The following is a 12,099-nucleotide window of genomic DNA, read 5'->3' as shown; positions in this document are numbered from 1 at the left end:
CCTCATTCTGGTTTTATTGTTTTCAGAGTCAACTTTGCCTCCAACTCCTCTGCCATCTGTTACTGCCAGACCTACTCTCACTCCAGAAAACCACACAGATACTGTAATCTTTGGAGTGAATTATACCTTGCTGGACGAGAATTACACATCTAAGTATCAGGACAGGAACAGCACTGAATTTGGTATCATGGCTTACACTATTGACATGTTGGTATGTTGTCAACTGGGTAACTCTCTTGTTAAATTGTCATGTATATTAGATATACATATTCGATATTATTATTTTACACCGTGACTGTTATGGCGGTCTGCGATGAAACGCTTTAGAGAGGCAGCACTATCATGTCGGCATCGTACTCGGCCTAGTCCAAGGACACAAAAACGACCATGCCGCAGCATTTCAAAACACACACATACCCCCCCCCCCCCCTCCACAAACACACACACACACACACTGACACACACATTCATTATCATACAACACCCTCACCTTCGAATAACAAACACAGCCTCACCCTAACACACACACCCTCACACATAGAGACTCCGGATGTTTTTTTTATGGCGAATACTCTTTTTAACATAATTGCTTTAAATATCTTAAATATTCTTCTTAATGCTGCATGTCTTTAAAAACTTTTTACATGAGTATAAAGTGTGTGTGTTGCTGATACTACTGTTCGTTGCAGACTGCAGGAAGTTTGTCTCAATCCATTTTTTACGACGTCTTCATATGGAGTTCAGTCTGGTATTTGGGGTAAGATATCCATTCTTATAAAGAGAAGAAATTAATATTCTTTCTGAAGGGCGACAACTGCGCATTGATATGTTGTCATTACTTAAGGGGAGCGTAACAGCATATCAAGTGATATTTTAGTCTATAAATAAAAAAATATCTGGTACAATTCAACAGAAATATCTGAATTGGTTGTTACCTTATTAACTTTGGTAAAAACAAAACAAAAAACAGAAAACATGCGAAATATTCATGTTTCTTAAAAACCAGCTAAGCTCATGTGGATCACATGTGTTTCCCAAAACTATCATTTTCGTGTCCAGTTCCAAGCAATAAGGACCGCGGTGGCTGAGTGGTTAAGGTGTCCCGACACTGTATTACTTTTTCACATCATCTGCTCAAGTTCTCCTAAAATATTTCTCGCCAATATTGCCAAACAATTCAGATTTACTTAAAAAACGCAAGGCCTGGAATCAGTTATAATGATGACTTAGAATTAAGTTATTACTTTGAATTTTGACCAGAGTTGTGATATTAGGCTGGTGCTTTTTATTTAGAAATAATGATTAACCTTGAACTTAAGTCGATTATAACATATTAATGTATCATAGATCATTTTCAAAAAAATGTATTAAACTCTAAATTGTTAAAAACGTCTGTTATTGCCTATTTGTGGTGAAATGTTCGACAATCAATAATTCTGATTATCGACTGGTATTATTAAAACAACAGATTTCAAATTAAGTAGAATAAAGTAATATGATTTCAAGACAAACGTGTAAGGCTCATATACGTTGGACTTGTCAATGTTACATCCTGGACATTTATCACATGGCAGGTCTTGTACAACACAAGTGGCATGATTTAGGTAACGATTGACTTTTTCTGTCTCAGGAATAAGAACGGGAGTGTAGGTGTGGCGACAGTCTTGTTTCTGAAAGATGACTCAATTGTTATGAACAATGTTAAAGTCAATGTAACCGAGGACTTGGTGGCGAGAGTGTACATTGGTCTAATGAATGAAGGCAATGTCTCCTACGCTGACATCTCAGTACTAAGTAAGTGTAACAACAACAACAACAACAGTGGATATCGACATAACAACGGAACTGTAATTCTTAATCAAAATAAAAAAAATATTAATAGAAATATGGATTAGCATGGATATGTTTGAAATATTAAGACAAGGCAAATATTATGAGTTGATGAGACTAATTTAAACATTTTATTACCATGCATCACTGATCAATGATGAATCTTTGAAGAATAATCCAGTTGTATGCACATTATTTGTTCCGAATCCTATACTGATATCCTCATATTTGATGATGTTTGTCACCTGTGTGTTTCAGGAATAAAGATCCCTCTGGTTCCCCCAGCACCTGCCGTCCCTACTCCAGTACCGACCAAACCTTCACGCTACTTTTTCTATGTTGTGAACTTTACCTTGACAGACTTTGTGTTTGTACCACAGTTCAATGACCGGAGAAGTCCAGAATCCCAACAGACTGCTAGGGATATCGAAATGGCGGTAAATATATCACTGACTCTCAACAACTGGAGATATTATTACTTACCTTACGATTCGTATCTGTCCTAGAAATGGGATTTACGTACAATGCCATAACATGTCAAACTTACATGAATATGAAAACACCGCACTTTCGGGTTGCATGGATTTGATATAAATGTAACGGAGTGCATAATTAATTAAATTAGTCTTACGCGTCACCGATCGACCTAAAGTGCGGCTAATACAGACCAGAGTTACATACTTGTCCTCCAGGAAACAACCCGTCCTCGAGTTTTCAATGGGTGACAGCGATACTTTCGCAAGCAGCGACTTATTATCGAGTCCCTACATTGGCGCCAATGTAACGGAGTGCACGCTCAACCGATCGAGCTAAAGAGAAGATCTCTCTAGCCGAGCGGTATATTGCGGCTAGTCCTTACCGGGGTTACATACATACGGAAAGTTAACTTTTTGGGAATTAAATATTCAATGTTTTCATACAGCTTTTTAGTACTTTTCCTTTTTACGTTTTAAGCGAGAATCGAGGTAAACTGCTCTTGATAGCTTCTCTAGGGTATATATCTCAATAAGTTGTTAGACAACACGATTAACACATTTAATGGTGATATTTGGAGACTCTGTGAGGTCCTAATACCTTTTGAAATAAATATTTCAATATAATCCTCGTTTTATGAACACAAAGCGACTTACAGGGGGACACAGTTTGTTCCCATGGGTATGCCTATGGCATGCTGAACGATGAAACATATATGTGTTGTCGATCAGAAAATCAGTCATTGTCACCATTGCATCCGGTGTCTTTCATTTAGACTCTAACTTTCTTTTCAAGAAAAAAATGCGACAGTATAGTTCGAAATCATGTATTTTATCGTTGTTTATTTGAAAGCTTTCTTAACAATGCAGAAAAGATGGTCCTTAAAGTTTGAATGACCTCTTGGCGTGTAGGAAGTGATCAATTGTATTCATAGACGAAGCATTCTTAAGGAGCGGATGCTCAAGTTTGATCAAAAGATACATTGCCTTATTATAAACTCATATTCCATAAATTCAACTTTTTGAGTATAACGTTCTACAACTCCAATGTAGCGTAGACCTAAAAGTACTAAAAATGGTAGGAAATATTTGATCATGGTTACTCTGAAAATAAGGAGACCAATATAAACGGTGCAGTTCTTTATCCATATAATTTACTAGTATGTCGAAAGAAATCGCAAAACTGATAAGAGTATTATATACACCATTTGTCTTATTTTCTTTCTATACTTTACAGATTACAATCGGAATGAATTTTTCTCCGTTTTCTACAATCTTCAACTCGACACACGTTTTAGGGTTTTGGTAAGATTTGCGTTCAGCCAATGTTACTTTAATCTGATTGCCCATTATGATTGAAGTTTATGTAACCATTTAATTTTCAAACGTGAAATAATTTGGATATGGCGGTAATGTGTTGATAGTTACAATGAGCCGTGTAAAAATTAATGTTATCCTCGGGACGACCAGACTCAGAACTGTGTTACTTATGTATATTATCCTCGGGACGACCAGACTCAGAACTGTGTTACTTATGTATATTATCCTCGGGACGACCAGACTCAGAACTGTGTTACTTATGTATATTATCCCTTGGGACGACCAGACTCAGAACTGTGTTACTTATGTATATTATCCTCAGGACGACCAGACTCAGAACTGTGTTACTTATGTATATTATCCTCGGGACGACCAGACTCAGAACTGTGTTACTTATGTATATTATCCTCAGGACGACCAGACTCAGAACTGTGTTACTTATGTATATTATCCTCGGGACGACCAGACTCAGAACTGTTTTACTTATGTATATTATCCTCAGGACGACCAGACTCAGAACTGTGTTACTTATGTATATTATCCTCGGGACGACCAGACTCAGAACTGTGTTACTTATGTATATTATCCTCGGGACGACCAGACTCAGAACTGTGTTACTTATGTATATTACCCTCGGGACGACCAGGCTCAGAACTGTGTTACTTATGTATATTATCCTCGGGACGACCAGACTCAGAACTGTGTTACTTATGTATATTATCCTCGGGACGACCAGGCTCAGAACTGTGTTACTTATGTATATTATCCTCGGGACGACCAGACTCAGAACTGTGTTACTTATGTATATTATCCTCGGACGACCAGACTCAGAACTGTGTTACTTATGTATATTATCCTCGGGACGACCAGACTCAGAACTGTGTTACTTATGTATATTATCCTCGGGACGACCAGACTCAGAACTGTGTTACTTATGTATATTATCCTCAGGACGACCAGACTCAGAACTGTGTTACTTATGTATATTATCCTCGGGACGACCAGACTCAGAACTGTGTTACTTATGTATATTATCCTCGGGACGACCAGCTCAGAACTGTGTTACTTATGTATATTATCCTCGGGGACGACCAGACTCAGAACTGTGTTACTTATGTATATTATCCTCGGGACGACCAGACTCAGAACTGTCTTACTTATGTATATTATCCTCGGGACGACCAGACTCAGAACTGTGTTACTTATGTATATTATCCTCGGGACGACCAGACTCAGAACTGTGTTACTTATGTATATTATCCTCGGGACGAGCAGGCTCAGAACTGTCTTACTTATGTATATTATCCTCGGGACGACCAGACTCAGAACTGTGTTACTTATGTATATTATCCTCGGGACGACCAGGCTCAGAACTGTGTTACTTATGTATATTATCCTCAGGACGACCAGGCTCAGAACTGTGTTACTTATGTATATTATCCTCGGGACGACCAGACTCAGAACTGTGTTACTTATGTATATTATCCTCGGGACGACCAGACTCAGAACTGTGTTACTTATGTATATTATCCTCGGGACGACCAGACTCAGAACTGTTTTACTTATGTATATTATCCTCAGGACGACCAGACTCAGAACTGTGTTACTTATGTATATTATCCTCGGGACGACCAGACTCAGAACTGTGTTACTTATGTATATTATCCTCAGGACGACCAGACTCAGAACTGTGTTACTTATGTATATTATCCTCGGGACGACCAGACTCAGAACTGTGTTACTTATGTATATTATCCTCAGGACGACCAGACTCAGAACTGTGTTACTTATGTATATTATCCTCGGGACGACCAGACTCAGAACTGTTTTACTTATGTATATTATCCTCAGGACGACCAGACTCAGAACTGTGTTACTTATGTATATTATCCTCGGGACGACCAGACTCAGAACTGTGTTACTTATGTATATTATCCTCGGGACGACCAGACTCAGAACTGTGTTACTTATGTATATTATCCTCAGGACGACCAGACTCAGAACTGTGTTACTTATGTATATTATCCTTGGGACGACCAGACTCAGAACTGTGTTACTTATGTATATTATCCTCGGGACGACCAGGCTCAGAACTGTGTTACTTATGTATATTATCCTCGGGACGACCAGACTCAGAACTGTTTTACTTATGTATATTATCCTCGGGACGACCAGACTCAGAACTGTGTTACTTATGTATATTATCCTCGGGACGACCAGACTCAGAACTGTGTTACTTATGTATATTATCCTCAGGACGACCAGACTCAGAACTTTGTTACTTATGTATATTATCCTCGGGACGACCAGACTCAGAACTGTGTTACTTATGTATATTATCCTCGGGACGAGCAGGCTCAGAACTGTCTTACTTATGTATATTATCCTCGGGACGACCAGACTCAGAACTGTGTTACTTATGTATATTATCCTCGGGACGAGCAGGCTCAGAACTGTCTTACTTATGTATATTATCCTCGGGACGACCAGACTCAGAACTGTGTTACTTATGTATATTATCCTCAGGACGACCAGACTCAGAACTGTGTTACTTATGTATATTATCCTTGGGACGACCAGACTCAGAACTGTGTTACTTATGTATATTATCCTCGGGACGACCAGGCTCAGAACTGTGTTACTTATGTATATTATCCTTGGGACGACCAGACTCAGAACTGTGTTACTTATGTATATTATCCTCGGGACGACCTAGCTCAGAACTGTGTTACTTATGTATATTATCCTCGGGACGACCAGACTCAGAACTGTGTTACTTATGTATATTATCCTCGGGACGACCAGACTCAGAACTGTGTTACTTATGTATATTACCCTCGGGACGACCAGACTCAGAACTGTGTTACTTATGTATATTATCCTCGGGACGACCAGGCTCAAAACTGTGTTACTTATGTATATTATCAGTGTATCTTTGTCTCGTAACCAGGCCCGGGAGTTTGGGAGTGACGTCACTTCTGGTACTTAAAGACAATATAGTTGTAATCTATGGCGTACCTCACAACGTAACGGAAGAATTAATTCGGTCGGAGTACGAAAGAATTATGACTTTAGGAAACGTGTCCTACGGAGTGGTCATTGTAAAAGGTAAGTGATTTTTTACGTAGTTACGTATGTATGAAAGAATTCAGTCCGAAGCATTTTTTGACAACATGAAGTGAAGGTGGTTTAATTAAAAAGTTTATTTCCCTTGAGGTAGAAGGACGGAGACCTATAAAGGACTTCAAAATTAATTAATAGTGTTACACGCTTTTAAACTTTAAAATTTATTGTATTGTTCTTCGTATCTAGAAAGTCAGATATCAGTTATTTGGAACTTTTGATTATAATGAAAGATCTTAATAGGATATCTGAAACTGAAAAAAACACATGTAATATAACTTCAAAGAGATCGTAATGACTTACTGAAATATTCAGGTGAGCGGTACACGCCCCATGCGTCTGTCCGTCCATGTGTGTCTGATCGTGCGTCTGTCCGTCCATGTGTGTCTGATGGTACGTGCGTCTGTCGGTCCATGTGTGTCTGATGGTACGTGCGTCTGTCCGTCCATGTGTGTCTGATGGTACGTGCGTCTGTCGGTCCATGTGTGCGTCCGATGGTACGTGCGTCTGTCCGTCCATGTGTGTGTCTGATGGTACGTGCGTCTGTCCGTCCATGTGTGTCTGATGGTACGTGCGCCTTTCGGTCCATGTGTGTGTCTGATGGTACGTGCGTCTGTCGGTCCATGTGTGTGTCTGATGGTACGTGCGCCTTTCGGTCCATGTGTGTCTGATGGTACGTGCGTCTATCGGTCCATGTTTGTCTGATGGTACGTGCGTCTGTCCGTCCATGTGTGTCTGATGGTATGTGCGTCTGTCGGTCCGTGTGTGTCTGATGGTACATTGTGTACGTGCGTCTGTCCGTCCATGTGTGTCTGATCGTACGTGCGTCTGTCCACTTTCGAAACGTTCGTCAATTTGATAGTAATATGAACACCTGGCTACAGTACGCTCCTCTGTCCGTCCATATGTGTGTGTCCATCCTTACAAAGACTGTGCTCATTTCATGCCATGGACTCCTTGATATTAACGGTTGACAGTAACACCATAGCACATATAGGTCAACAGCTGATTAGGTTTGGGGGTAATATATTGTCTCCCTCATTTTGGTTTTATTGTTTTCAGAGTCAACTTTGCGTCCAACTCCTCTGCCATCTGTTACTGCCAGACCTACTCTCACTCCAGAAAACCACACAGATACTGTCATCTTTGGAGTGAATTATACCTTGCTGGACGAGAATTACACATCTAAGTATCAGGACAGGAACAGCACTGAATTTGGTATCATGGCTTACACTATTGACATGTTGGTATGTTGTCAACTGGGTAACTCTCTTGTTAAATTGTCATGTATATTAGATATACATATTCGATATTATTATTTTACACCGTGACTGTTATGGCGGTCTGCGATGAAACGCTTTAGAGAGGCAGCACTATCATGTCGGCATCGTACTCGGCCTAGTCCAAGGACACAAAAACGACCATGCCGCAGCATTTCAAAACACACACATACCCCCCCCCCCTCCTCCACAAAAACACACACACACACACACACACTGACACACACATTCATTATCATACAACACCCTCACCTTCGAATAACAAACACAGCCTCACCCTAACACACACACCCTCACACATAGAGGACTCCGGATATTTTTTTATGGCGAATACTCTTTTTAACATAATTGCTTTAAATATCTTAAATATTCTTCTTAATGCTGCATGTCTTTAAAAACTTTTTACATGAGTATAAATTGTGTGTGTTGCTGATACTACTGTTCGTTGCAGACTGCAGGAAGTTTGTCTCAATCCATTTTTTACGACGTCTTCATATGGAGTTCAGTCTGGTATTTGGGGTAAGATATCCATTCTTATAAAGAGAAGAAATTAATATTCTTTCTGAAGGGCGACAACTGCGCATTAATATGTTGTCATTACTTAAGGGGAGCGTAACAGCATATCAAGTGATATTTTAGTCTATAAATAAAAAAAATATCTGGTACAATTCAACAGAAATATCTGAATTGGTTGTTACCTTATTAACTTTGGTAAAAACAAAACAAAAAACAGAAAACATGCGAAATATTCATGTTTCTTAAAAACCAGCTGAGCTCATGTGGATCACATGTGTTTCCCAAAACCATCATTTTCGTGTCCAGTTCCAAGCAATAAGGACCGCGGTGGCTGAGTGGTTAAGGTGTCCCGACACTGTATTACTTTTTCACATCATCTGCTCAAGTTCTCCTAAAATATTTCTCGCCAATATTGCCAAACAATTCAGATTTACTTAAAAAACGCAAGGCCTGGAATCAGTTATAATGATGACTTAGAATTAAGTTATTACTTTGAATTTTGACCAGAGTTGTGATATTAGGCTGGTGCTTTTTATTTAGAAATAATGATTAACCTTGAACTTAAGTCGATTATAACATATTAATGTATCATAGATCATTTTCAAAAAAATGTATTAAACTCTAAATTGTTAAAAACGTCTGTTATTGCCTATTTGTGGTGAAATGTTCGACAATCAATAATTCTGATTATCGACTGGTATTATTAAAACAACAGATTTCAAATTAAGTAGAATAAAGTAATATGATTTCAAGACCAACGTGTAAGGCTCATATACGTTGGACTTGTCAATGTTACATCCTGGACATTTATCACATGGCAGGTCTTGTACAACACAAGTGGCATGATTTAGGTAACGATTGACTTTTTCTGTCTCAGGAATAAGAACGGGAGTGTAGGTGTGGCGACAGTCTTGTTTCTGAAAGATGACTCAATTGTTATGAACAATGTTAAAGTCAATGTAACCGAGGACTTGGTGGCGAGAGTGTACATTGGTCTAATGAATGAAGGCAATGTCTCCTACGCTGACATCTCAGTACTAAGTAAGTGTAACAACAACAACAACAACAAAAACAACAACAGGGGATATCGACATAACAACGGAACTGTAATTCTTAATCAAAATAAAAAGAATATTAATAGAAATATGGATTAGCATGGATATGTTTGAAATATTAAGACAAGGCAAATATTATGAGTTGATGAGACTAATTTAAACATTTTATTACCATGCATCACTGATCAATGATGAATCTTTGAAGAATAATCCAGTTGTATGCACATTATTTGTTCCGAATCCTATACTGATATCCTCATATTTGATGATGTTTGTCACCTGTGTGTTTCAGGAATAAAGATCCCTCTGGTTCCCCCATCACCTGCCGTCCCTACTCCAGTACCGACCATACCTTCACATTACATTCTGTTTGAAGTGATGTTCATATTGACAGACGATGTGTTTATAATACAATACAGTGACACCAGCAGTATCGAATTCCAAACGACGGCCAGGGATATCGAAATGGGGGTAAATATCGCGCCTGACAACTCACTTGTCGCCCTTCCATTCTTTGTTTGTTGTTATCTTAACACTAGCCTTTGTTCGCCTGCCTGTAGCCCTGTGTTGCAGTTTCTCTTATCAACTTTTAATATCATATTTCACATTTGTTATCAAAATCAACAAGTCTATACATGTTTAAGTGGCATTAAAACATGTATTTTTAACGCAGTACGTATTTCTTCGTCAAAAAATCCATAACATTGCAAATGAAGTCATTCATTGATTTTAAGGTAGATCCGGAAGCGTTGAACGTAGTAAAACTATTGTTTTTTTTTCATAGAATAAACGTTTTACGGAACTACTAGGGTATCAAGTGTCACGGTGCGAATGCTATCCGGAATTAATAGCTATAATATTGGCAGTATTAATTTGTACTTAAGATGTTTCTAAAAATGAAAGCAAGATATGAAGGAAACAAGTATATATATATTATTTGTATGTTGGAATATTTTAAAATATGAACGAGACACGTGTGTATATATGATATATGAACGAGATAAGTGTGTATATATGAACGAGACAAGTGTGTATATATATGATATGAACGAGACAAGTGTGTATATATGATATATGAACGAGACAAGTGTATATATGATATATGAACGAGACAAGTGTATATATATGATATATGAACGAGACAAGTGTGTATATATGATATAGGAACGAGACAAGTGTGTATATATGATATATGAACGAGACAAGTGTATATATATATAATATGAACGAGACAAGTGTGTATATATATGATATGAACGAGACAAGTGTGTATATATGATATAGGAACGAGACAAGTGTGTATATATTATATGAACGAGACAAGTGTGTATATATATTATATGAACGAGATAAGTGTGTATATATATATAATATGAACGAGACAAGTGTGTATATATGATATAGGAACGAGACAAGTGTGTATATATGATATATGAACGAGACAAGTGTGTATATATATTATATGAACGAGACAAGTGTGTATATATATTATATGAACGAGACAAGTGTGTATATATGATATAGGAACGAGACAAGTGTGTATATATTATATGAACGAGACAAGTGTGTATATATATTATATGAACGAGTCAAGTGTGTATATATATTATATGAACGAGTCCAGTGTGTTAACATGTATATAATATTGGTATATTTGAATATTGTAAAATGATCAGTTATGGTTTCGTCTCCCAGGGGGCTCTTAATATCAACGATTTATTGCTCTTATTTGCTCTGTTGAGGACCGATCTTTTCTCTTATTTATGTTGTTTACTCTTTTCCTCCTGATGATCCAACGACAGGGATGACCTTCATATGAAATCTAAAAAAAAGAGGATCTTTAATTTTCAAAATCCGAAATGGCTGAGTGTCAGTCTTTTTATTTCCACCTTCTGATTAGAAATTCAATGATCACAATACGAGACCAAAGGAAACCTTCATGTGTGTTTTGAGAAATCTCCCTCTACCACTTTCACGAAATAGCGATTAAAAACTTAAAATGACGAAATTTAAGATTGCCAACTGTCTGCCATTTTGATTTCCCGATCAGATTTCATATTAATAGGCACAACATAGAATTAAAGGTAATATATATGTGAATTTTAATCAGTATTCCTCCATTACTTGAAAAAAAGCAATAAGAATGATTGTAAACGAACTGATTGACGGACGGACTGATGAACGAACGGACGTCAAAGGACGACTATTGGGTAGCGGTGTGTAGTGTTATGTCTGTCAACTTGTGGGGTGATAAGAATTTTAAAATCTGTTTTTATTTCCGCTCATTCCGTCGCTAAAACATCGCATGCGCAGTGAGATTGTATGTTGAGTATAAAAGAAAATTAATAAAAAAATAAGCCCGCTATAGGTGGCGACAATATCTTGACACAATGAATCGGTGAATACATTCCACAAGGATGTTGAGTACAGATGGACGATCGAATGGCTAAGGTCGACTTGTGGGTTGTTGTGTAATGTTTGTGAACGAGTGGGGTACAACAC

General features: G+C 37.9%; 1 protein-coding gene across 1 annotated transcript in view; it reads left to right on the top strand.

The window, feature by feature from the left end:
• Positions 1-12,099, top strand: part of LOC117316368 — a 229,230-nt gene that overhangs the window by 47,929 nt on the left and 169,202 nt on the right. The window contains exons 19-28 of the mRNA XM_033870909.1: positions 27-211; positions 690-757; positions 1,631-1,794; positions 2,089-2,267; positions 3,541-3,608; positions 6,574-6,731; positions 7,809-7,993; positions 8,478-8,545; positions 9,420-9,583; positions 9,890-10,068. Of these exons, the coding sequence (XP_033726800.1) occupies positions 27-211; positions 690-757; positions 1,631-1,794; positions 2,089-2,267; positions 3,541-3,608; positions 6,574-6,731; positions 7,809-7,993; positions 8,478-8,545; positions 9,420-9,583; positions 9,890-10,068 (1,418 nt within the window). The remainder of the gene's footprint in view (positions 1-26; positions 212-689; positions 758-1,630; positions 1,795-2,088; positions 2,268-3,540; positions 3,609-6,573; positions 6,732-7,808; positions 7,994-8,477; positions 8,546-9,419; positions 9,584-9,889; positions 10,069-12,099) is intronic.

The sequence above is a fragment of the Pecten maximus genome, chromosome 18, assembly GCF_902652985.1.
Source record: "Pecten maximus chromosome 18, xPecMax1.1, whole genome shotgun sequence".
NCBI classification, from domain to species: domain Eukaryota; kingdom Metazoa; phylum Mollusca; class Bivalvia; order Pectinida; family Pectinidae; genus Pecten; species Pecten maximus.
The sequence above is the reverse complement of the archived record's forward strand: the minus strand, read 5'-3'. Positions and strand labels throughout refer to the sequence as shown.